This window comes from Martes martes (assembly GCF_963455335.1).
Source record: "Martes martes genome assembly, chromosome: X".
Taxonomy (NCBI): domain Eukaryota; kingdom Metazoa; phylum Chordata; class Mammalia; order Carnivora; family Mustelidae; genus Martes; species Martes martes.
In genome coordinates this window covers 59,206,463-59,234,226 of record NC_137897.1, presented here as the reverse complement: position 1 = coordinate 59,234,226, position 27,764 = coordinate 59,206,463, and the positions used below count along the sequence as shown (strand labels likewise).

The 27,764-nt window shown below is 40.1% G+C and overlaps 1 protein-coding gene across 2 annotated transcripts; it reads right to left on the bottom strand.

Moving 5' to 3' along the window:
- UPRT (uracil phosphoribosyltransferase homolog) lies at positions 1 to 27,764 on the bottom strand. 2 transcript variants are annotated; one of them, XM_080795791.1, is made up of 7 exons: positions 26,857 to 27,764; positions 11,577 to 11,619; positions 7,844 to 7,913; positions 6,728 to 6,790; positions 4,720 to 4,881; positions 3,519 to 3,617; positions 1 to 1,568 (listed from the first exon to the last, which is right to left on the bottom strand). In XM_080795791.1, the coding sequence occupies exons 1-7, from the start codon at positions 27,231 to 27,233 to the stop codon at positions 1,462 to 1,464; spliced, it is 921 nt and encodes a 306-aa protein (XP_080651917.1). In that variant the 5' UTR covers positions 27,234 to 27,764; the 3' UTR covers positions 1 to 1,461. The 2 variants fall into 2 exon arrangements, with proteins under 2 accessions (XP_080651917.1, XP_080651918.1); XM_080795792.1 differs by lacking the exon at positions 4,720 to 4,881.

The following is a 27,764-nucleotide window of genomic DNA, read 5'->3' as shown; positions in this document are numbered from 1 at the left end:
CACTGTTAAAATGTTTAATATCAATGCAAAATGAAATCAGGTTTTACAAGCAAGTTTTAGAACACATTGATTTCTACAGCGGTTTATCTTCAGAGGTCTAAATATGAACACATACAAATCTTAAGGATTTAAAAAATATCATGGTATTTTTAACTTTCATACATCTACAGGTGACAAGTATGTGAAAGAACTCATTTCCAAACCGAATGAAATATGCAAATTAAAAATGCAGCAATTTAATATACTGATTCACCATGAAACTTAGCAAGAAACTGTTCTTTCCCCTATACCTCAGAAAGACCACCACAAATTCCTTTCTAGGGCATTGATGGCATTAACAGTACTCACCCCTGTCAGCATCCAGACAGACCTGGTTCAATCCATCTGTGTAAATTAATGTTACAGTTCTGTGGTTGGAAATGCTCACCATCTTCTTCACGGAATTATACTTGGCAAGGCGCCTACCAACAATGTACATGATGGGAAGTGAGCTGTGAAGAACATAATGGCTTGACTAAAGAGCTAACCATACACCTTGGGTCTGCTAATTGAGTGAGGATGTTAACAGAAATGTAAAATTTCAGGAGGCATTCTTTCTTTGCCCTCTCCAAGTTACCAGCACATATGGTACTGGGAAGTAAAGAGTAGAAGAAGGTGATGACAGTCATATACACGAACTCTCCCTAAAAATGAAAGCAAACTAAACAAAATGCAAACTATAGCGGGCCAAAGACCAGATTCGCATTTGGGTTTTTTTTGGGTTTTTTTTGTTTTTGTTTTTTTTTTAAAGATTTTATTTATTTATTTGACAGAGAGAGATCACAAGCAGGCAGAGAGGCAGGCAGAGAGAGAGAGAGAGGAGGAAGCAGGCTCCCCGCCGAGCAGAGAGCCCGATGCGGGACTCGATCCCAGGACCCTGAGATCATGACCTGAGCCGAAGGCAGAGGCTTTAACCCACTGAGCCACCCAGGTGCCCCGCATTTGGGTTTTATCTGTGGCGGCAAACAACACCCAAACTGTAAGGTTCAAAAATCAGGAAACAGGTTTGGGGTACCTGGGTGCCTCAGTCAGTTAAGCATCCGACTCTTGATCGCAGCACAGGTCTTGATTTCTGGGTCGTGAGGTCAAGCCCCACACTAGGCTCCATGCTGGGTGTGGAGCCTACTTAAAAAAATATTAGGTAACAGTTTCAATGCACTGAGGGATCATCAACTTGCATAAGAGTATTATTAAAATATTTTCTAAGAGTTGTGTGTGCTTCCCTGTTGAATTTAGTGCCAACAGTTAAGAAATAATCAAATAAATTAAATAAACCTCAAATATTTCCTTTTTACTATACTCTCTTCCAAAAATTACAAAACACAATTTTCTTTGCCATTCCTCAAGTGAATTAGTAAACAAGTAGAAATTCAAAACATTAACTGTAATATTACACAAGGTAATTAATTTTCCTTTGGCAACTCAGTCTGTCCCAAAGTATTTCTGTCCAAAATGGGTTGGTGCAACAGGATGAACTTCAGTAGTTAAAATTGTGATCTCTGGAAACTCCTGAATGATTGATTTGGCACCTTCAAAAAATAAAAGGAGAGTGGCTGTAATGGAATGACTTTTTGCTAACATTAGCTGGAATTCAGGAATTTTAGTCATTAGGTATAATATGGACAGAAGACAGAAAGCAATGACCTTTAAATACCTAGTCAGACTTGATTAATCTCTTAGTTTATGTGTCTGATACCTAAAAAGTTTGACAATCATCACACACCTCCACTAGTTCACTAATAAACTCTTCGAATCAAATTGTTTCATATCCAGGATTTTAAAAATACATTCAGTTATAGCAACTTTCTCCCTGAAAAGTCTTTGTTTTGTGTCATTTTAAAGGCAGCTGGGATAGAGCAAATACAATCCTTTCCAGAAATAGGATCATATATTGAGATGATGGCTTCTCAACCAGAACACTGTGAAACAAGGGTAAAAACATCTTTGGTATGTCAGAGTGAGCTAGCTTTCAGAAGTTAGGACTCTAGCTTTGGGGGTTGCAGGGAAACCGATGAGCTAGGACGCTCGCCAAACTAAAAAACTGTAGCAATGTAGCCACAAAATAAGATTTTTTTCATCTACCATGTCAAAGAATAGTATACCATTCTAATGTATGCTCTTAGAATTAATACTTACTATTGGGCAGGAAGCCCAATAATTATTTGGTTATCTCAATGTTTACAGTGCCACCTCTGCTGTGTATAAATAGATGACCAAGGAAATTGCCCTTTGTCACCATCAACACTTGAACTACAGGTGAATTTTTATTATGAAATGACAAAATAAGCAATGGCCTGCAGAAAGCAGCCCTCCCAACTGCATACACTGTAGCCCCTTCAAGGTTGGCTGAGACTCGAAACCTTTGGAAATGAGGAAACACCCTAACTAGAAGCCACATATTTCTCTTTCTTTTCAATTAGGAAACAAATACAAATTCACTGTCAAACATCTGGAAAATATAAAAAAAGCTTAAAAAAATAAAATGAATTGCTTAGAGTCCCCAAATCCTATGATAACCACCATTAATATAGTATGTATTTTAAAATGAAAATTGAAATAGTACTGTGCATCTGTCTAGCCTCTCAGGCTAAGGAAAGACTTATCAGGTTCTGTGTTAAATCCAAGTCTGATTTTGGTAGTCATAAGAGTCATAACTTGCATAAGTCATCTCTAAACTTGGTGGTAGCATTTAATTTATTCTAATGCTGTTATTTTTTGACGTACTTTCTTAAGTTTACATATAGCTTTTTCGATGTTATTAAACGTTTTTCAAAAACATGATTTAAAAGTTATATAATATTACATCCTTCGAATATATATTTATTTAATCATTTCTTTATTATAAGTCGTTTACATACTTTCAAGTTTTTTCTTACACTAAAAATAACTCTGCAGTGAATATCCTAAGGGCTAAATTTCTACATGCACATACGATTATTTTCTTAGGATACTTTCACAATTGTCCTAGATTATATGGCAAAAAACTAGGGCCTTAGCTTCCAAAGGAAATGGAGAACACACAGTTCTACCCTTTATGCCCTCTGAGCAGAAGCAGAACTTAGAAAACTTCTGCTCTTTGCTTCACGCTGCAAAGTTTATGCAGCAAGACCAGAGGGCTAACAGGAACCTCAAGTTTCTTGCTGTGTGGGAGCAGTTCTCAGGCTCAGGCGAGAAGTCAGGAGAAAAAGGGACACTTCAGCTACGTGCAGGCTCTACCCAAACAGGGATACCAGGAAAACAATTACAATCCCCTTCAAAGGGGTTAATTCATACTTTCCCATTTGAATTTGAACATTAGACTGGTATAAAAATACTTTATCACTAAGCTTAGAGATGATAAACACAAATTATAAACTACCAAAATTCAATTTAGATTTAACGTGAAAGTAGAAATGAACTTCTCTTCACAGTGAGAGTCTGGACAGATACATACCTACCCAACCCATGAGTATCTGGAGCCCCAGACATGCTGAACTCACCATGAGGAGTAGAGAACAGACTGAGTAGGATGATAACACTGGGTTGAACTCCATGTTCTATAAGAACCTTTACAGCTTCAATTACAGTATTTCCAGTGCCTGAAATCAAATGACAACCAAATGCATTAGCAACTTGAACATTTATCTCAAAACGTCTTTGAAGTTTCTTTGAAGTAGAGGCAGTTTGGTAATCCAACATAAGGCACTCGGCAAAGCTTCATTTGAAGGTGCCTGTTCTTTATTAATGACATCCTCTTTTCTTTTTTTTTTAAGATTTTATTTATCCATTTTTTTATTTATCTCTTTATTTATTTCCGAGAGAGAGAGAAAGAGAGAGAGAGAGAGAGAGGAGCCTGATGCTGAGCTCGATCTCAAGACCCTGAGATCATGACCTGCACCGAAACCAAGAGTTGGACGCTTAAGAGACTGAGCTACCCAGGCACCCCATCCATGATGTTATTTTCAATAATGGACATGACACACATACTTTTCAGTTTTCAAATGCACAACAAACCCTAAATTCATTCAGTATTTGAGATATCAAATTTGACACTCAACCTCCACCACCAACCCTGGAGACAATACCGTGTGTGATCTGAATAAGCTTATAAATCAGGATAGGAGAAAAAAGTATTACTTTCAGAAAGGATAAATCCTTGCGAAATTCATTGCTACATTAATTGGGCTACAGAAGGGACATATCTCAATATATTTTTTGTGTCTGTATACTTTGCCTCATTAGATCCTTTGCTTCACTGTTTTCACTCATTTTAAAACAAAAGCTCTTTGGAGGGACAACTGGGTGGCTCAGTTGGTTGGGCAGCTGCCTTCGGCTCAGGTCATGATCCCAGCGTCCTGGGATCGAGTCCCACTTTGGGCTCCTTGCTCAGCGGGGAGCCTGCTTCTGCCCCTGCCTGCCTGTGCTCGCTCTCTCGCTCTCCCTCTTTCTGACAAATAAATAAATAAAATCTTAAAAAAAAAAAGCTCTTTGGAGCTACTAAAGTTTGTTTAGACAATGTATATGCTTTCATTACACAATAAAAATTCCCCGGAGAACTGCCCAGGGCAACTCCAAATCCAACTGAGAAAAACACATTTAGAAATGGTTTTGCCTTTATATAAGGGTACCTAAATGGCAGTCACTAAGTTGAACTGATTTAAACCCTAAGCAAAGTATACAAATTAAACTCCAGCCACTCACTGAGAATTGGATACATCAGAAGGACTTTTCTCCGGTAAATGTCTGGGGGGAACTTGGCATAATACACTTTGGCTCTTTGTGTCTCTTCATCACTCTGAATCAGGATCTTTCCAATTCGTATGGATCGACAACAGTCTCGTAAACCTTGTTCCATTGCCTCACCTTGAAGAAGTAACATTTAAAAAAAAGGGGGGTGGATAGAATTAAAGTCCAAAACAGACCAAAGCAGAGTGTGTGACTATTGTTAATACAAGAAGGACATTGTCAAGATGGGAGCAATTCTTCTTAAGCTAAGAGCTTTTATTTCTGATATGCTCTTATTTTATACTTAGTGCAGGTCAATTAAACCAGATTAAGTCCTGTTCAATGAAAGTAGGATAAGCTAGTTTTATTGCTCACTTTCAAGTTTTAGGGATGTCACACTTCCATGAATACAAAAAATACAGTGTTTTGTTAGGCTGCTCCCTGAGCTTTTCCAATTATCAGGACCATTTTATTCCTATTATTTTAAGGAAGGCTTTAAACCACTTCAACCTGTTATTTTCATCTGAAAAAACAATACAGAAGATTTATGGAGGAATCGGGTTACAGATCAAGGTGACATTAGGAGATATCACTGCACCCCAGCAATGACTTCAATGGCAGAAGTTTGCCAGCAAACAGTGAAAAAAGCATACTATTCCCTCCCTTCCCCCCAAAAACCATAACCAACACTACTGCTAACCTCTTGGTTTCTGAACAGCTATTTTTTAGTCTAAATTCCTTTAAGGAAGTGCTGCCAAAAGTGAATCATTCTCGTACCACCTTCCAGATTTTAGGTTACATCAGAATTTTATCTGTACTGTTACTTAATATTTTTCTTTAACTATTTTCATTTACACCTATTTTAAGAGGAAAGTTTCTATCACTGGTGTAAACATAAAAAACAGTTTCTAATCTATATGAAAATCAATCAATAGCAAATAATGTTAAAATAGAACCCTTGTCTCTGCACTACCCCAAGGTCATCTGCCATATTCTAGGGGTTTGAGGATGCTGCTGCCTTTAGGGCAGGAACTAGACTAAAAAAGAAGAAAAAAATGCCTTAAAAGCCCATCACCATTGTCTTCACCAGTTTTAAAAGGTTAAATAACATTGTCCTGAAAATCCTTTCATTGCTTAAAAGCAACATTCTTTAAAAAAGGGAACTTACAGCTGCTATTTTACTTGACATATTCAATTGTTCACAAACAGAAATTCACAGCCAGAGAAAAGGCAATGCTTACATGTGGAAAAAAAAAATCCATCTGTCTCCAGTGCAAGCAAGTGAGGCTTCCACTGAACCTTGGATCTTAAGCAAAAATTTAGTTAGTTACCAAATGGAAGTACTCCCCACGGAACAGGTAGACATACTAATTATAGGCATGTGATTTTGTTGCACAAAGGTTGGTTTAAAAGAGTAATCAGTTGGACTCAAACACAAATACAACATTTATAAGACCAGCAACTGGAAATACCTAGAGTTAATAACAGATAAGTGTTTTTGCTATGTGGCCCCATACACATCAAATATAAAACTAAAAACACTGAATAAGTCATTCAGGCCATCTCCTGATCGGGTAGGACTGTTCCCTACAAAAGAAATTAAAAACAAAACAAAACAAAACATTTCTCCAGTCAGGTATTCAAAGTTCCACAGGCCCAAATTTGTGCCATATTCCATCAGTCTTCAAGCTGCCCTGTTCTCCCCAAGACAGTACCATCTCATCCTCCTATCCTACCCTGAATTTCTCTGAAAGCAGGCTTGCCCGTGGGGACAGGCCACGTAGAGTAGATGCTCTGCAGTTAAAATTAGTCAAACTCAGCAACATGCAGGCCATGATCCAAGGGACCGTAAGGATAGACAACATAGGCGGTGAGATTTAAGTCAAGTCAGGCTGCAATTATGACAGACAAGCCCACCTCTCTCCTGGAAAACGACTGTTTCTATGCATGCAAAGAAATAAGAATCGCATATATGCAAACCTACCGCTTCTCATTATGCTGACCCCACAATTTCCCTTCTCAAATTTCACTCCTTCATACTTGTACCCTGTTGGGGAATAAAATCAAAGAATTTATCTCTCATTACTGGAACAATCCACTTATTTTTAAAGTGCCTATAGTTTAAAGCCAATGGGTACAAAGCAACCCTTGTCTAGACATTCTGTATAACCTCTTAGGTTCCCTCTGAAAGTAATGAGAAGGCATGGTTTTTCAGTTATTTCTTAATTCTTCATAAGAAACCTGTGGAGATAATTGGGAGACACAGGCTTCGTTGAGTAGGAACAGGACTTACGATGGCATGATATTCACACACACATTCCTCAAATTGAATTCAGAGAGGAATCACTGCACTCTGAACACTATAAACATCATCCCAATTCAAACTGGGAGCACACTGTGATGCACAGGAGAGAGCCTCCTCATTCCACCCCTTTTATGAGCTCCTATTCTGCCTTAAAAAGCAGGAGACAAAGGCTGAGGTTGTTACCAAGACTTGCTCAACCCTTGGTGCCATCCTGAATTGGATCAATTATGATGCAATAAGCTCAGCCCCTAATTTTCATAAAGTCAACCTTTGAATAGAACAGCTTCCATTATTTACTAGAGAACAAAATCAGAATTTTAAATCCCTGAAATAGGGATCTTCAGCTGTGTTCTATTAAAGTAAAACAAAGTACTCTCTCCAGATGTCATCATTTTTAGTTTCCTTTGTCTTTTTTACTTCTCATTCTTTTACTTGGAGTCTCAATGCCAAACCAACCTACCCATTTATTAACACCAGCAGCTTCCCCACAGAGGTGAAGATAAGCTGCTAGCCATTCTTAACTCTGGTCCCAATGGGCTGTCATCAAAGGCAGCACCTGCATGCTAAAGAATATTTATTAACCTTTAACTTGAATTGACAAGCAAGCCATTAACAAAAAGTCGCCCATATAAATTTCTTTACTAAACATCTCTGAGCTTATTAAGTTGTTTAAAAGAACAGCTCCACCTAGACTCCTCATTTTGGATACTGATTTACTCAGATTGCTTTTTTTCCCATTTCCCCCTAATTTCCAGAACTTTCAGGACAAGAATCTGAGGTAACAACCCTTGTTACCTGTTGGAGTGGTCACCATGCATTCTTTATATGGCAGCTGATTCAATCCCTCTTCCACAACCAGTCTGATCTAAAGAGTCAAAAGAAGAAGAAGTTGAGAACCTGCTAGGTCTAGTGTTAGCTGTTAGCTTCAGGAGCTGAACACTAGGTACAAAGTCAGTAACACAATAGGCAAGGGTTTAGCTTATGGAGGTAGGTAGGGGGCTCCCTAACACAGGTTAGATGCAGAAACAGATCCAAATGCTAGGCTGCTTGCTGGTAAGTATGGAACCTCGGGTAGGCGCATGATTGCCACCAAAAGGCTCAAGTATGCCTTCTGATACTAATTCACTTAGGCCAGCCGATATTACAAGAGATGCGGAACTACAAGTGACAAGAGTCATCCTTGGAAACAATAGACTTCCTTTTTGAATTTTTTAAAAATTTAATTATGTTCTGTTAGTCACCATTCAGTACACCATTAGTTTTTGATGTAGTGTTCCATGATTCATTGTTTGCATATAACACCCAGTGCTCCTCGCAATCCGTGCCCTCCTTAATACCCATCACCAGGCTCACCCATCCCCCCACCCCTCTGCCCTCTAAAACCCTCAGTTTGTTTCCTGGAGTCCATACTCTCTTGTGGTTCATCTCCCCCTCTGACTCTCCCGCACCTTCATTTTTTTCCTTCCTTCCCCTAATGTCCTCCATGCTATTCCTTATGTTCCTTCTGATAACTCTGAAAATAGTGCCCACTGGGAACTTCTCTGCCTTGTTTAGTACTTTGAAATTAAGTTGGATTCTTTTTAACAAAGGCTTACCATAATGCAAATAAAACCTGAAACTTCTCAGGAGGAAATAAATGAATGGATGGGGCTGGATCAATTTCCTGAGCTTGAAGTAGGAGCCAGTAGTACGCCCTGGGGCTTCTTGGCTTAAAAAAAAAAGGCTCCTAATGATCTTCTTGTGTGGTACAGAGGAAAGAATCCATCAGAGCTACTAGGAATAGCCTCCAAAACCCAAATATGATACTCCTATGAGCACCCAGAGCCCACCACAATTAAGATAGTGTCTGCAATGCACATTTTCTCTAATCAATATTACATTATTGATTAAGAATTAGGAACAGCAGGGAGAAACACCATGTTCTATCACTACAACACAACACCTTGCTGCCATTAAAATGATCAATGCTAAATGGGCCAGCACTTTGTCAGCCTGAAACACCAGAGAGCCCAGGAAACTGATGAATACTGTGTATGTATGCACACTCATCTCTAGCCACCACCTTCTGTGGAGGTGAATGTTTCTCAGGTGCGAGCTGAAGGGAAGAAAAGGATCCTTTTCTTTGGATAGCTGAGATCTCTTAGTAACACTTTTTTTTTTTAAGATTTGTATATTTCTTAGAGAGAGAGAGAGTGAGTTTGGGGGAGGGAGCGGACAGAGGGAGAAGGACAGTCTCAAGGAGACTCCCCGCTGAGCATGGAGCTCAAGGTAGGACTTGATCTCATGGGCCTGAGATCACGACCTGAGCCAAAATCAAGAGTCAGGCACTTAATGGACACCTCAGCCACCCAGGCGCCCCTCCCAGGAACACTCTCCTAAAGAGTCTTGCCTCCTGCCAGTCTCCTGCAACTCTGGGACAGAAATCAGTATGTCCAAGCCTTATGGGAGAACATAAAACCAGCAGAAGGATGACTAAATATAACGAACTCAAGATCTGAGTGCCAGGGAAGCCAATCCTGACAAATCCAGGATAGAATTAATGTCAACTATAATGGGACCCTTGTGCTAGAACAGACAGTATGCAAGAAATGCTCAATACCAGAAACCTAAATAGCTCCAGTCCCCACCACAACCACAAAAGACCCTCCACACACTCTCCTGGTATCAGAACCTTCAAAGCCAACTGCAAAGAACAGAGAGGTCCAAATTACCATTGCCTCGTGTCAGTGGTCATGGGTCCTCATTATATGATTTGATTAAGATATAATGCCTGCCCTTTCAAGCAAGCATTTTACAATAACCATGAACTTAACTCCTACCTTCCACAGACAAAAGGCAAAGAAAGCAAAAGAAAGAGGAACCATTTTTGACTAATGAACACCAACATTTGTTTTCTCCACAGCAGCCAATGACAGAAGTTCCTTCCTCCTTGAACCCCTTCCTTTGGTTTGATAAAAGCATAAAGACAGAATGACCTAACTATAACTCCAGGAGTGCCAACTACACTGACCTTGACGCAGTCCAAGTGTTATTACTGCCTCTGGAAGCTCAAATGATTGTAAATAGAAGTGGCCTCTGAACTAGGAATACTTACGGCCATAAGCCCAAAAGGAGCTGCCTATACTCCTTTGGAATTAATATTTCCTGAGGGAAAATCAAAATGAAAAGTTTCATGCCTCCCCCCCAACATTCCCTTTAATAATCTATCTTCTATTCTCTGATTACACCTGTGAGGTTAAGAAGCCACTTTTTTCTTTCCCAAACTGACAACAGCATTTCAAATGTAAACTCCATGAAATCAGGGACAATATCTGTATCCTGGACTGCTGTATCTCCTCCCTCTGTAACACAGCCCAGCCAAGGGCCTGACTGGAGTTCAGTATATATTTCATCAATGATGAATAACGAATAGCCACAGCAGAAAATGTATCAACCTTATTCCAAGCCCTGAGCACACTTAGATGTAAACACAAAAAGGAAATGCAGTGCTTTACCTGAAAACAACCCAAATCGGCCTGAGACCCTCTCAGACCTCACCAGCTAAACTGAACTGGGCTTATCAGAAAGGATGAACACTGACCATTGACATCGACATGCATGGAACTGGAGGGTATTATGCTGAGTGAAATCAGTCAAGCAGAGAAAGACAATTATCATATGTTTTCACTCTTTTGTGTGGAATATTAAGAAACAGCACAGAGGATCATAGGGAAATGGAGGCAAAACTGAATGGGAAGTCATCAGAGAGGGAGACAAACCATTAGAGACTCTTAACCAGAGGAAACAAACTGAGGGTTGCCGGAGGAGAGGTGGGGGGGATGGGGTAACTGGGTGATGGGCATTAAGGAAGGCACATGATGTGATGAGCACTGGGTGTTATATGCAACTGTTGAATTACTGAACTCTACATCTGAAACTAATGATGTACTATACGTTGGCTAATTGAATTTAAATTAAAAAAAATTTTTTAATTCAAAAAAGTTTTCCTTCACAAATTTAAAATAAATAAATTAATTAACTGAATTGGGCTTGGCCAATCCTTAACAGGAAGTCCCTGAGGGAAGCATACACAGTCCAACTTAGCATTTCGCAGGTGAGGATAGCACAGAAAAGGCAAAATAAATATCCCCCCGAGGTAAGCTACAAGAGGGGGTATTAGTGTTTCTGTATTAAATGAATTATCACAAGGGTAACTACGAGGTCTCCTTACATCTTTGGTTTTCTTTTAATGTACTTCATTTCACTGCCCAAAGATGACATATTTAAGGGTTGCCAAGATCTACTTGAGAGGTAGAAGTACCTCAGAATGAACTCAGAATGAGTTCATGGGCAACGCTTTGAGGTGAAAGGGACTGAGGCACAGCTTTAATGAAAGGGTAGAAACAATACTTCAGAAGCCTGCCAGGATGATGACTACTTGGCACGATCTCTCTAACCCCTCAGAATTCTCTAGAACAAAAAAGTCACTTGGCCTACTGTGATTATATCACTAGGAACAATGAAACAAAAATGGAAAGTCTCCACCTACCAGACGATCCGCAGAAAACATGAAGTCCCCTCTGCTGGCTGTCCTAGAAAGAAAGTAGTATAAATTTTAGTCCAGATTAGAGCTTTAAGGGAAAATATTACTTAACACATATAGTAACAATGCTATTAAGACCTATCACACTAAAGGCCTAAAAGATAACATATACAAACTATCACTGAAGCAAGGTATTTTTCACTAGAATACAGAAACTTAAATGGAATGACATCCTACTTAATGCTGTCTATAATGCACTCCGTACTTAATGTTGTCTATAAAGCACCTTAAAATTTCAACAGAGGCAGGACACCTGGGTGGCTCAGTTGGTTAAGCATCTGCCTTCGGCTCAGGTCCTGAACCTGGAGTCCTGCGATTGAGGCCCCCATCAGGCTCCCTGCTCGGCGGGGAACGTGCTTCTCCCTCTCCCTCTGCTCACCTGCTCCTGTGCACACATGCAAGCTCTCTTTCTCTCTTTCTCTCAAATAAATAAATAAAATCTTAAAAAAAAAAAAACCTACTAGAAGAATTCTCTAGTGTGCTGGAAGATGTCCTCCCCTGGGACAATCACAACTTCAATTTCCACAGCAGAAATTGCCATGTGATCACTCTCTCCTACTTCTCTTTATTTCAAATAAACTTGATAGCTCCCCTGCCTTTTATTGACAAAAACCATTTTTAACAACTACACAAGTGCACACGTGTACTAGGTGTACAAAGATTTACTTATAAAGCTTTTCTAAAAAGGTCTGAAAATTACATCAGGTGCCTAATATTATAAATATATTACTCCCTTCTTTCCCACAGGTCACTATCTTTTAAAAACTTCTTTGGTGCCAAGTATTAAGCACTTTTGGTGCATTATCTGATCTATTCCTCACACAACCTTAAGAGGTAGATTCCATTGTAAGGGCCTACTTAGCCAGAGTGACTCCATCTTGGTTAAATAGCCATTTTGTTGTTTATGCAATAAACTTAGATTGACCCTGCCCCCCCCCCAGAGGAATTTACTTAGAAACAAGTCTGGGAAACCAGTAAAATATGGCCGACCAGCCCCTGATAACACAGCCCATATAGCAGGACGTGTCAGGTCAGGGGGAGATAACAGAGCCCAGAATGCAAGGATGAGTCAAGCCAGGTGGAGAAATCCAATCAGTAAAGCACCTCCCTAACCACCAAAGAATGTGGGCCCCGCCTTTTGGGCACCTTTTGGGCGCCAATTCTGACCAGAGTGATAGGCTAGTTCAAATAGCTATTATAGGATGAATTGTAATTCAACTGGGCACCTGTGTGTGGCCAGGCTCAACCACATGGCCTTTGCTCTATAAAAGTTAGTCTGTGAGGCTGGGAGGGGTCGCTCTCTCTGTAAGAGGCGGCCCCGACTGGTTAGTTTGATTCTCAGTGCTGGCGCGAAATAAAGCTTTGCTTGACCTTCGCTTTTTATCAGTCTCGCTCCTTTGATCACGGACCCAACACCATTACTACCAGTTTAGTGATGAAAAGAGTGAGGCTTACAGAGGTCAAGTACTTCAAGGTACTTCCCAGCCTGAAGCTCTCCAATTCCAAGTCCCTGAGTGAAGCCATTATTTATTTTGCTCTAATAAGGGTATATTTTCTAAAGGGACAGTTTTGAGATGTATTTTAACTTCTCTTCCTGCAAATCAGACTGGCACGGACATATAATGCAAACAATGAAATAGAGTCTGGTAGGCAAATAAAGGAGCATCATTAAAATGCTCCTTCTGAAGAGGGAGAAGCTACCATTATTGCATGGCTTGTAAAAAAAAGTTAACACATACAAGAACACACCCTTTTAAAAAATTATTACATCAAGACCTCTGATCCATAACGTAAAACAATTGATTTGAAATCAAATCCCAGTAGCACTGATTTAGGTGTCATTTAAGAAACAAGGCCCAAGGAGGGAGTTAAGATGGCACAGTAGTAGGGGGACTCCAGGCTTGCCTTGTCTCTAAATCACAGCCAGATAAATATAAAAACTTTTCGAACACCCAACGGATCAATCTGAATGGTGAGAGAACAAACTGGAGAACTAGAGAGAAAAGAAGCCACATCATGGAGGTAGGACGTGCTATGTGAAGAAAAGAATTGTGGGTGCTGTGGAGGGGAGGGAGCCTTAATCTCAGAGAGAGGAAAGAGAGATAGAGAAACAGAAGGCAGCACACAGGGAACTGCACCAGAGAGACAGACTTACCCAACACCATTCACTGGGAAAACTACCGTGGCTGATTATTGCAAGTGTTTACAGGCACTGGAGCCCAAAGTCTGAAGTTTTAGAAGTCCGGGCCACTGCTGGGTGGAGCTGGGTGGGCAGAGTGGTGCTCCTGTGGGGAAGGAGGGCAGAGGCCCAGGAAAGGACAGTTTGCTCTGAGGATCCCCTGGACTGCACAGGGAGAAACAGTTCCCCTTCTCGTAGGGCATTTGGGGGAGGTAGAACAGCCTCTCAGAGGACAAAAAAGCTTGTGGATGCCAGTGTGAGATCCCATTTATTGGCACAGGAATGGAGATACCTGCTGAGGGCAGCAAACCTTGGTGGCAGCTTTTTGCTGCGCTTTACCTTAAACTCCAGCCACTGTGCGACTATGCTAATGGGCATGATCGGCTGTGTGCAGAGATCCTCCCTCAGAGGATCACCATGGCTCCACATGCACCAGGTCCCTAAAAATGAGAGTTTGTAGTTTTGAAATCCAGCATGTGCTTGAGATAAAACACAGGAATTCTGTACCGTTTGGCAAGCAGACAGCTTGGAGGCAGGGATCTGACAGAGGCCACAAGAGGGGTTAATATTTGCTTTTCTGTGAGGGCTTCCTAAGTGTGGTGGACAGGAGCTCTCTGCTCTGGGGATAAGAGAGCAGAACAATGCCACTGCCCACCCCCACATCAGCATTGCCCTACTTCAGTGAGCAACACAGCGCCACCCACTGGAGGCTAGAGCTGCTTGCAACAAGCACCCTCTTGCTACCCCTCCCCACATCCTGCAGGTGCATCTCTACTGGGGCAAATCCCCCTGAGAATCAGTGCATCAAGCCCCTCCCCCAGAAGACCAGCACAAATCCCTCACATGCACCATGTCTAGTGATCATAGAGTGCTGCAAACCTTCAACTCTAGAGGAAAAAGGATCTAGCTTTGGCTTTTTTTTTTTTTTTACCTCTTTTTAATAGAGCCATTACTCTCAGGAGCAGGAATAGAACAGGCTTCCCTAGTAACCACACACACATAAAAATATGTCCTAGAATAAATGACAAGGTGGAGGAATTCACCCCAAAAGAAAGAACAGGAAGAAGTCACAGCTAGGGATTTATACAGATACAAGGAAGATGTCTGAACCAGAATTTAAATCAACAATTATAAAGATACAAGCTGGGCCTGAGAAAAAGCACAGAAGACACGAGAGAATCCTTTACTGCAGAGGTAAAAGAAATACAACCTAGTAAGGCCAAAATTAATGCTATAACCAAGATGCGAATGTGAATGGCTGCCATGACAATGAGGACGGACAAAGCAGAGGAATAAATCAGTAACATAGAAGATGAAAGTATGGAAAATAATGAAACTGAAAAGAGGGAAAGAAAAGTATTGGATCACAAATGTAGACTTAGGAAACTCAGCAACTCCATGAAGCATATTTCTATCATAGGAGTCCCAGAAGAAGAGAAAGAAAAAGGAGGTTTATTTGAACAAATTACAGCTGAAAACTATCTTAATCTGGGGACAGAAACAAACACTGAAATCCAAAAATCACAGAGAACTCCCATTAAAGGTAACAAAAGCTGATGATCATCAAGATATATCATAGCCAAATTCACAAAATACACAGACAAGAAAAGAATCATGAAAGCAGCAAGGTAAAAAAAAAAAGTCCTTAACCTACAATGGAAGACAGAACAGGTTCCCAACAGATATCTCCATAAACTCCTGGCTGGCGAGAAGAAATGGCATGATATGTTTAATATGTTGCCTGGGAAAAAATATGCAGCCAAGAATATCTTATCCAGCAAGGCTGTCATTCAGAATAGAAAGAGAGATAATGAGTTTCCCAGGCAAACAAAACTAAAGGAGTTCATGACCACTAAACCAGCCCTGCAAGATATACACAAGGGGCCTCTTTAGATGGGGGAAAAAAAGACCACAGGTGACAAAGACTAGGAAGGAACAGAGCACATCATCAGAAATACCAACTTTAAGATAATATAATGGTACTGAATTTGCATCTATCAATAATTATTCTGAATGTAAATGGACTAAATAATACAATCAAAAGACATAGGGTACTATGAAGGAAAGGATAAAAAAAAAGACCCATCTATATGCTGCCTATAATACTCACTTTATTTTTTTTCTATCATCATTAAGACATATTTTTTCAAATTTTTATTTAAATTAGGAAAAAACAGGGGTCCATCACTTACATTACAACATCCAATGCTCATCGTAACAAGTGCCTCCTTAATACCCACACCCTGTCAAGCCCATCCCCTACCCAGCTTCCTCCACCAATCCTCAGTTTTTTTGCTATCATTAAGAGTTACAAGAGATTCATTTTAGACCTAAAGACACCTGCAGATTACAAGTGAGTGGATGGAGAACAAAAGAAAGTCAGACTAGGCATACTTATATCAGAAAAACTATATTTTAAACCAATGACTATACCAAGAGATAAAGGGCACCATATCACAATTAAGGGGTCTATTTTTTTACATCAAAAAGATGTAACAGTTGTAAATATTTATGCCCCCAACTTGGAAGCACCCAAATATATAAATCAATTAATAACATATATACAGAAACTCATTGATAATAATACAATAATAGTAGGGGATTTTAATACCACATGTACAGCAATGGATAGACCATCTGAACAGAAAATCAAGAAGGAAACAATGACTTTAAATGATATGCTATATCAGATAGACTTAACAGACATATTCAGAACACTTTATCCTAAAGAGCAGAATACACATTCTTTTCAAGTGCACATGGCACATTCTCCAGAATAGATTACATACTGGATCACAAATCAGGCCTCAACAAGTACAAAAAGATTTAGATCATACCATGTGTATTTTCAGACCACAACGCTATGAAACTTGAGGTCAACCACGAGAAAAAATTTGGAAAGACTACAAATACATGGAGGTTAAAAAACAGCCAACTAAAGAATGAATGGGTTAACCAGGAAATTAAAGATAAAAAAGAAAAAAGATACATGGAACCAATGAAAATAAAAACACCAGTCCAAAACCTCTGGGAGGTAGTGAAGGTGGTAGGTCCTAAGAGGGAAGTAAATATACATAATATACATAAATATACATAATATACATAAATAAATATATTGCAAAAGCAATATAGGCCTACCTCAAGAAGCAAGAAAAGTCTCAAATACACAACCTAACCGTATACCTAAAGGAGCTAGGAAAGGAACAGCAAATAAAGCCTAAAGCTGGAAGAAGGGAAATAAGAAGAGATTAGAGCAGAAAGAAATAATATAGAAATCAAAAAACTAGAAAAGTTCAATGAAACTAAGAGCTGCTTCTTCGGAAGAAAAAAACTGTAAAAGAAAAAAACCTAGCCATACTTATGAAAAAGAAAAGAGAAAGAACCCAAATAAATAAAATCATGAATGAAAGAGGAAAGATCACAACCAACACCACAGAAAGAAAGAATTATAAGAGAATATTATGAAAAGTTATATGCCAACAAAATGGGCAATCTGGAAGAAATGGATAAATTCCTAGAAACATACAAATGACCAAAACTGAAACAGAAAGAAATAGAAAATCTGAACAGACCCAAACCAGTTAAGAAATTGAATCAGTAAACTAAAATCTCCTAACAAACACAACTCCAGGGCCAGATGGCTTCCTAAGGGAATTCTACCAGACATTTCAATAAGAACTGATACCTATTCTTCTCAAACTGTTCCAAAAAACAGAAATGGAAGAAAACTTCCAAAGTATTTCTATGAAGCCAGCGTTACCTTGATTACAAAACCAGACAAAGACCCTGCTAAAAAGGAGAATTACTAGGCCAATATCCCTGGTGAACATGGTTATAAAAATTTTCAATAAAATACTAGTGAATCAAATTTAAAATACATTAGAAGAATTATTCACCATGATCAACTGGGATTTATTCCCAGTTGCAGGGGTGGTTCAATATTCACAAATAAATCAATGTGATACACCACAGTAATAAAAGAAAGGATAAAGACCATATGATCCTCTCATTCGATGCAGAAAAAGCATTTAACAAAATACAGCATCCATTCTTGATTTAAAAAAACCCTCAACAAGGAAGGATAGAGGAACATACCTCAACATCATAAAAATCATATAAGAAAGATCCACAACTAATATAATCTTCAATGGGGAAAAACTGAGAGCTTTTCCTCTATGGTTAAGAACAAGACAGGGAGGGCACCTCAGTGGCTCAGTGGCTTAAAGCCTCTGCCTTCGGCTCAGGTCATGATCCCAGGGTCCTGGGATCGAGCCCTGCATCGGGCTCTCTGCTCCACGGTGAGCCTGCTTCCCCCTCTCTCTCTCTGCCTGCCTCTCTGCCTGTCAATAAATAAACATCTTTAAAAAAAAAAAAAAGAACAAGACAGGGAAGTCCACTCTCACCATTACTATTTTTTTTAAAGATTTTATTTCTTTATTTGACATAGAGAGAGAGAGATCACAAGTAGGCAGAGAGTCAGGCAGAGATAGAGGGGGAAGCAGGATCCCCACCGAGCAGAAAGCCTCATGCAGGGCTCGATCCCAGGACCCTGAGATCATGACCTGAGCCAAAGGCAGAGGCTTAACCCACTGAGCCACCCAGGCACCCCTCACCATTACTATTTAATATACTACTGGAATCAGCAATCATACAACAATCTTAGGATCAGCAATCATACAACACAAAGAAATAAAAGACATCCAAATTGGCAAAGAAGTCAAACTTTCTCTATTTGTAGACAACATGATACTCTAGAAAACCAAAAGGCTCCACCAAAAAAATCGCTAGAGCTAATACATGAATTCAGCAAAGTTGCAAGATATAAAATTAGTGTATAGAAATCTGTTGCATTTCTATACACCAATAATGAAGCAGCAGAAAAAGAAATCAAGGAATCCATCCCATTTCCAAATGCACCAAAAACCACGAGATACCTAGGAATAAACCTAACCAAAGAGACAAAAGACCCGCCCTCCGAAAACTATAGAACACTTATGAAAGAAAATGAAGAGGACACAAGGAAATGGGAAAAAAATCCAATGCCATGGATTGGAAGAACAAACATTATTAACATGTCTATACTATCCAAAGCAACCTACACATTTTATGCAATCCCTATCAAAACACCACCAGCATTTTTCACAGAGCTAGAACAAACAATCCTAAAACTTGTATGGAACTACAAAAGACCCTGAATTGTGAAAGCAATTTTGAAGAAGAAAAGCAAAGCTGGAGCCATCATGATTCCAGACTTTAAGCTATACTGCAAAGCTGTAGCTATTAAGACAGTACAGTACTGGCACAGTATTCTGTTCAGTGGACCAGAATAGAAAACCCAGAAATGGACCCACAACTATATGGCCAACTAATCTTCAACAAAGCAGGAAAGAATATCCACTGGAAAAAAGACAATCTCTTCAACATATGGTTTTGGGAAAACTGAAGAGCAACATGCAGAAAAATGAACCTGGACCACTTTCTTACACCATACACAAAAATGAATTCAAAATTGACGAAAGACCTAAATGTGAGACAGGAATCCTGTCTCCTCCTTGAGGAGACCACAGGCAATAACTCTTTGACCTTGGTCATAGCAACTTCCTATTAGAGATGTCTCTGGAGGCAAAAGAAACAAAAGCAAAAATGAACTCTTGGAACTTTCATAAAGATAAAAAGCTTCTGCAAAGCATAGGAAACAATCAACAAAAATAAAGGAGCCTATGGAGGAAGACAACATATTTGCAAATGACATATCTGATAAAGGGTTAGTACCCAAAATCAATAAAGAATTTATAAAACTCAGCACTGAAAACACAAACAATCCACTTTAAAAAAAAGGCAGAAGACATGAATAGACATTTTTCCAAAGAAGATATCCAGATGGCCAACAGACACATGAAAAGATGCTCAATATCACTCATCATCAGGAAAATACAAATCAAAACCATGATGAGATACCACCCCACACCTGTCAGAATGGCTAAGTCAACAGCTTCACATCCTGGCAAGGATGTGGAGAAAGGGGAACCAACCCTCTTACACTGTTGGTGGGAATGCAAGATGGTGCAGCCACTCTGGAAAACAAAAACAGTATGGAGTTTTCTCAAAAAGTTAAAAATAGAGCTACCCTAGGACCCAGCAACTGCACTCTTAGGTATTTCCCCAAAGGGTTCCAAAGTACAGATTTGAAGGGGTACCTGCACCTGGATGTTTACAGCAGCAATATCCACAACAGTCAAACTATGGAAAGAGCCCAAATGCCCAACGACCAATGAATGGATAAAGAAGTGGTACATACATACGATGGAATATTACTCAGTCATAAAAAGAAGGAAATTTTGCCATTTGCCACAAGGTGGTAAAGCTAGAGCGTATTATGCTAGGCGAAATAAGTAAGAGAAAGACAAATACCATATGATTTCACTCACATGTGGAATTTAAGAAGCAAAAAAATTGAACATATGTGAAGGGGGAAAAAAAAAGCAAAAAAGAGAGAGTGAAAGAAACCATAAGAGACTCTTAAGGATAGATAACAAGCTGAGGGTTAATGGAGGAGGTGGGTGGGTGATGGGCTAGATGGGTGGTGGGTATTAAGGAGGACACTTGTTATGATGAGCACTGTGTTTTATAAGTAATGAATCACTAAATTCTACCCCTGAAACCGATTTTATACCATATGTTAATTAATCAATTAATTAATATTAATCAATTAATCAAGATTAATTAATTCAATTAATCAATTAATTAAAATTTTGATTAAAATGATCCTTTGAAATTTCTAATTAATTGATTAATTAATTAAAATTTTAATTAATTAAAAATTTTAAAGGTTTATTTTCAACATTTGGGGTGGGAGAAGTTATAGTTAACATAGGGTTGCCAGATTTAGCAAATAAAAATACAAGACACCCAGTTAAATTTGTATTTCAGAAGTATGTCCCATTCAATGTTTAGGATATATGAAAAAAAGTTCATTGTTTATCTGAATTCAAATTTAACTTGGTGTCCTGTATTTTACCTCATAACCTAAGAAAAAAGAACTAAATAGGCTTAAATCCAGTTCTATTATGTTTTTGTTTGTTTTTGATTTTGAATTTTTTAAAGCAACAGGTAAAAGGGAAGTAGAACACAAAAGCTTTCTGGCAGGTTTAAACCAAAGAAATATTTTATTTAGAGTTAATGGTTAGTTAAAGCTCTGAAAACATAAACTCTATTTCCAGAGCTTTTTTGTTATAATGTGATCACTAAAATAAAGAATAACTCCAAGGTCTGTCACGGTATGCAGATGTTTTGTAAATGATACTCTGTCTCCTCCCTTCACCCTAAGAAAAACAACTCCCCAGTGAAGTCCTTGGAGCAAAACTAATCTGATGCGAAAAATTGAAAAAAAAATATGGCTTTTACTACCTGCCAGGTAGAAGTCATCAAAGCCACAATCCCTAGCACCTTCTTAAAAGCTATTAAAATAGTGTCAATATTTACTTGCACCTCAAAGCAGAGTTTAAGTGTTCAAAGTCAGGTAGGAAAAGAAGAGAAGCTATCATTTTCCCTTAGAACCCAGGCTTCATTCAGAAGGTTATTTTCTTATAATGATTGAATATTAATTTCCATATGTGTCTGGTACTGTGCCATGCCAGATTTTCTTTATGTCTCCCTGGAGTATAGACTAGTTGGTGAGACATTACTAGGATATGACCAATAAATCTTTTAACAAGGGTATGCATAGTTTAAAGAGGTGATTCCTCCCTCCTGGACTAAAAGCCAGTTAGCAAATTCACAGGTGGATGCCGAGTGGCTCAGTTGGTTGAGCGACTGCCTTCACCTCGGCTCAGGTCATGATCCCAGAGTCCTGGAATCGAGTCTGGCATCCGGCTCCCAGCTCCATGGGGAGTCTGCTTCTCCCTCTGACCTTCTCCCCTCTCATGCTCTCTCTCTCTCTCATAAATAAAGAAAATCCTTTTAAAAAAGAAAGAAAGAAAATTCACATGTAGGGGCTCCTGGATGGCACAGCCTGTATCAGGCTCCCTGCTTGGAGGGGAGCCTGCTTCTCCCTCTCCAGCCTGCTGCTCCCCCTGCTTGTAGTCTCTCTCCCTCTCTCTCTCTGTCAAATAAATAAATAAAATCTTGAAAAAAAAATTTTTTAATTTTAAAATTTAAAAATTTTTAAAAAATTTTTAAAAGATTTTACTTATTTATTTGACAGACAGAGATCACAAGCAGGCAGAGAGGCAGGCAGAGAGGCAAGCAGGTCGGGGTTGGGGGGAGCATACTCCACGCTGAGCAGAGAGCCCAATGTGGGGCTCCATCCCAGGACCCTGAGATCATGACCTGAGCCGAAGGCAGAGACTTAACCACTGAGCCACCCAGGTGCCCCAAATAAAATCTTTTTAAAAAATTGACATGTAAAACCAAAACCATGTCCATGTTGTAACCAACTTGCAGGTCACAGTTTTTTTCTGTGGTGAACAATTTGGTTTTGTACAAGTAGGGGAAAGAAAATAACCAAGATTCCTCCATTCTCAGGGTATTGCCAGGCCAGGCTCTCTAGGCTGGTTCGGTTTGGTGTGTGGAATCCCTAGCTCAACCTATATCCCTAATCCAAAGCCAGGCAAATCACCATGCAGGGGGAGAGCGGTCATTCTCCCAAAAGCAGTGGGCACAATCACCTGTGGTGTTTGTAAAGCTACAGGTGCTCAGGTTTCACCCAAGACTACCCTAAGGGTACCAAAAATTTTATTTGCGGAAAAAAAGACTCCCCAGGAAATTCAGATGCACAGTCTTAGTAAAGAACATCACATTACCTAGCCAGACGACTCAAATCACATTAGGCTGCATTCACATTAGGGCTAAACAGGATGTTCATCCCTCCTGAGGTTTTTAGTCACCTAGGTGACTAAAAAAATAAACTCACAAGGCTGATCTGGTTCATCTTTAGTGTTATTTCATGGACTAAAATACTCTGGGAATGCTCAATTTTCATCCCAGTTGTCTGCTGAGGCCATGGCAAAGCCCTTCCAAGTACAAGGGAACACTCAACAGCTCATGAAATAGCTTTAACCTTTCAGGAGACAAAAGAAAAAAATTAGGGAGGGAAGATGATCTTTAAATGCATTGCCTTAGACATGAGCTCATGAACTATGATTAAGGTAAAAGTACATTACACTCAGATTTTGCTGGTTTAGTATATAAAGGAGGCAGGAAGAGAAGGATGTTCTCGTTGTTACAAAAACTGAAAATGAAGGGTAAGTTCTCTTCCCAAGTTCACCAGTTACCCATGTGTGACTCAGTAAATAATTTGCTCTCTCAATGTTTAGATGACTGTACTGAGAGAAAACCATTTACTTGAAATTCAATAAGATAGCCAACATATTATACTACAAATACTGCACATTTTAAAAAAAAAGACATTTTAGACCAGTACAATATTCTCAATCTTGCCTGCTTTATCTTTTTACAACATGCAGCCCTGTGGCTCAACCTCCATTTCTCCAGGGCAAAGTCAATTCAGAAACCAATCCCTTCAACAGCTAGATACAAAGGACAGGATCAATAAAGGAATAACAAGTACTCCAATTGCTTCTATTATCAGACAGCTCCACAGTGCACATATATGATGTCAGAGCAAAAGAGAGAAGAGCATAAGCTCCGAGGAAGACAGGATATGATAACTGATGGCAACTTTAATAGCTTAACCTATGTAACTATAGCTCCTCTTACCACAGGCACCTTATAACAGCCCCCTAGAGGGGATGAGACAGATCTTGTGTGAGGGGAATGGCAATTTTTTAAGATAAAGGAACAGAGGCCTCTGCTAACAAATTTGATTAACAAAAACAAAACTAGGGGCGCCTGGGTGGCTCAGTGGGTCAAAGCCTCTGCCTTCGGCTCAGGTCATGATCCCAGGGTTTGGGATTGAGCCCTGCATCGGGTTCTCTGCTCAGCGGGAGCCTGTTTCCTCCTCTCTCTCTCTCTGCCTGCCTCTCTGCCTACTTGTCTGTCAAATAAATAAATAAAATCTTCAAAAAAAAAAACCAAACAAACAAAACTAAAACACTGTCTCCAGCCTAAATAACTAAACATCAATTAGTTAAAATGAATTTTAGTTAGTCTCTCTATATTGTATCATAGCAGGATAAAAATTACCCAGGATCTCTCAATATTGCTTTTTAAAATAAGAACGTGAGGGGCGCCTGGGTGGCTCATTCCGTTAAGCATTTGCTTTCAGCTCAGGTCATGATCCCGGGGTCCTGGGATCGAGCCCCACATCAAGCTCCCTGCTCAGTGGGGAGCCTGCTTCTCCTTCTCCCTCTCCCTCTGCCCCTCCTCCTGCTTGTGATCAATGTCAAATAAATAAATAAATAAATAAATAAAATCTTTTAAAATTAGAAAAAAAAAGAATGTGAGTTCTATGTATAGTTAAATTCCTTTTACTGTCTCCTGGCCCTTATATATGCAATTCGAACCATGCATAAATCGAAACACAAAGGCTGGCACAGCTCTTCATGGTTTATAACAAATGTTCAGACAGTATCTTGTTTTAGCATCCCAGGAGTTCCGTGAGATATTACCCCATCCTCGTTTAACAAATGATAAAGCTGAAGCACAGAGATGCTAAACATCCTGCCTAAGATCACTCTGGATCCTGCTGTCTCTTTCCAAGCTCACAAGAGAAAAAAAAAAAGATTTCATTTACACTCAGGTTTTTCTGAACAATGCAGTAAAATCAAGTATTGATGCTGTCATATATGAATGCTGAACCTCATGTCCTCTCCAAATCTTACAGCAATGGTTTACCTTTACACTGTCATGAAGACCCATTCATGAAAGGTAATGAAAGCTAAGGAATCCCCACCCCATTAAAAAAGGCACATATGCAGATGTTCATAGTAACATTATTCATAATGGCCAAAGAGTGGAAACCACCCAAAAATCCATCATTTGAGGACAGATATACCAAAATGTGGTATATCAATACAGTGGAATATCACTCAGCTAAAAAAGGAATGGTGTACTGATGCAATGTGGGTGACACTTGAAAACATTATGCTAAATGAAAGAATCTAGTCACACAGAAGACCATATGTTTTATGACTCCATCTATAAGAAATGTCCAGAATAGGCAACTTAACAGAGATAGAAAGTATATTTGTGCTTGTCTAGATTAGTGGTTGGGTGGGTTGAGCAGAAATGGGGAGTGACTGCTGATGTGTACAGGCTTTCTTGCTGAAGTAATGAAGATATTGTAAAATTGATTGTGGTGATGGTGGCACAGCCATGAACACTTAAAAACCACTCAATTGTGTACTTTAAATGATGTATTATATGGTATGCAAATTATATCTCAATAAAGATGCTATTTAAAAATCATTAAAATACATATAGTGAGTAATATTTCCCAAATAATTTCTGATGGTTCACCAAGACCCTGAAACCCATCTACAGGTACACTGGTGTCCAAGACTCAGGGTCAATAACTCCTGATCTACAGTAATAAGAATCATCCCATTTTCTTTGTTCTACATTTGAGTTTTATTTCAGCTTCCCCTACCACAACTATCAAACCTATGCCTCCTACTTTTTAAGATCACTATTTCCACCTATTAGATCACATGACCACAGTATTTTTCAATATTGATTCATTATATCTAATAGGTGAGACAAGACTGATACACAAATAACAACATACAAAACAGAAGGTGAATCTTGCATTTGAAAAGCCAGGGAAGATCAGCAAGGAAGAATGATTAAAGGAAAGCTTCTTGACAGAGGTGGACATTTAATGCTCGGTTTAAGCTTGAAGAATAGGTAGGAGATGAACATGGAGAGAAGGAGTAAGGAGAATTTCAGAGGAGAGCAGAATCAGGGATGTTGCCGAATAGTTCCTAGGAACCATGAAGACAGAGGCCTTACTGTCAAGCTCAGGATCCTGGACTTTAATTGATAGGCTCTAAGAAGCCAAGGAAGGCTGCTGAGTAGGATAGTTATCTAATCAAAGCCGTATATTAAGACTGTTCAGTAATATCTGGGAGTATGTGGAAGGCAGAAAAACTGAAAGCAAGGAAACAAATAGGGAGCCTATTAACAATAGTATGAAGAAAAAGAAAAAGTACGAAGGAACGAAGAAAAAAAAATAGTACAAAGAAAAAGTTACAGTATGATTTAGAGAATGAGGTCTTGACCCAGCAGCCATTTTAAAAGATTAAGGCACCCACGGAAAAAACGAGTGCTTTGATACTACAGTAGCTACTCATTTAAGGTGCTGCCAATATACAAACCAGCTGTAGTTCATCATGGTACGTATTTCCCTTGAAAAACCCCATCTACAACATGAGTTTTGAGATCTCCTCAAGACAGAATTTTAACATTACTTATTTGGCTATTCGTGAGATTTTATGTGGCTGTTTGTGGGATTAGGAGGGGCGCCAAAGATTCCTTTAGGTTCCCTTTGCTCCATTAACTCCACAGGAAACATTTGAGGTTCTGTAACTTTACAAAAATGAATCCTGGTAAGAGTTGGATGATAAGCTTCCACGTGACCAATAAAATCCAAACTCCAAGACTAAAAGACCTTAGACAAAATGACATATTTGCAGTAGCAAACAGTAAACGGTCAGAGAACTCGTTGACCGCAACATAATTCCCTTGAAATTGCTTTATTTCTATTTGTGCGCCCGAGGTGATCTGTGGCAGGGCATAACCTTCGGCAGCAACCATTTCTGGGTTATAGACCAGCACAGGACACACAGCGTGGGCGAGTTTACACCCAGGAACCGCTGAGGATTAGTATTCCCTCGGAAGAGACTGAGAGGGAGCCAGGAGCTACTTCAAAGTATCCCTCCTTTTACAGGGCGATGTTAAACACAGGGACTAGGAAAGACAGGGTTGGAGGCCCGAGTCACGTGACACCCCGCCCTGCCCTATCCCCACAAACTAGTTTCCCAGAGCCCAAGACATTACCCCTTAGCCCTTTTACTTCCAGTCCCTGGCCCCTCCTCCCCCGCCTTGAAACACCCTCCACGTCCCCTAGCCCTTTAGATCTCCGCTCACTTGTCCCGGATGATGGTCTGTAGCTCCCGGATCTGATCATTCATAGGCAGCAGTTTAAGCTGCGACCCGATCTGCTGGGAGAATTCGCAGTCCCCAAGGAGGGATTCGCTGGTTGGTGCGTCACAGTTGCCACTGCCACCGCTGCTCTCTGAGTTGAGGCTGGCCTCGCCGCAGGCCGGACGATCCAGCTCGGTTGGTATGCTGGAATGAGCATACCCTGCGAGAAGAGTCGTAATGGTCTTGGAGGCGCTGTTTCCCCGGGGTTGGTCTGACATCAGGTCGCCGGGTCGCAGCGGCTCAGAGCTCGGGGTAGAGACAGAGTTTGCTTTCTGGTTGTGACGAGGCGTGGAGTCCGAACACCGTAAGTCCATAGCCATACACCAGGCCCCGGGCTGTCCCTGCAGCTACTGACCCCTAAGGCTAAAGGAGAGCGAGGAGAAGGGGCCGATGCTCATCCGCTATCCTGTTCGTCCCGGACCTTTCCAAACTCTTAACCGGGGTTGCCCCCTCTCACCCAACCCCCCCCCCTTCCCGGCCTCCGTAAGTTCTCCTGGGCGCGTTACGTCCCTGCCCCTCCCACACCGGACGTACAGCCTGCCTAGACCCTATTGGCTCTTCTCCCTGTTACTCTCCGGCGACCTGCTTGTAACCCTTTGATCACTTGGCTGCGTGGGTTCCCACACCTTAACCAGGCGGCCGGGACGAAGCCAGGGGTGCTTGGTTCCAGGGTCTTCCGGGAGCCCTTAGGGGTTCTGCATGCAAAACTTTGGGGGCGTGGTAGAGCCAGAAAAATCTGGGAGTGGAGGGTGATAAAATGATTACGTACAGAAGGCCCACTGATTTTACACTTTGTGTCTTGGCCAAGAGATTATACTTCAAAAAACGGCATCTTCACTTAGCTTGTCTGT

What these genes read in the sequence shown, in the direction of transcription:
- UPRT (XM_080795791.1), bottom strand. Translation starts at nt 27,233, where the DNA reads ATGGCTATGGACTTACGGTGTTCGGACTCCACGCCTCGTCACAACCAG. An exon ending in CAGACCATCATCCGGGACAA is followed by an intron (nt 11,620 to 26,856) that starts GTGAGCGGAGAT and finishes CTTTCTTTCTAG; the next exon opens with GACAGCCAGCAGAGGGGACT. An exon ending in GGTCAGCATAATGAGAAGCG is followed by an intron (nt 4,882 to 6,727) that starts GTAGGTTTGCAT and finishes TACTTCTTCAAG; the next exon opens with GTGAGGCAATGGAACAAGGT.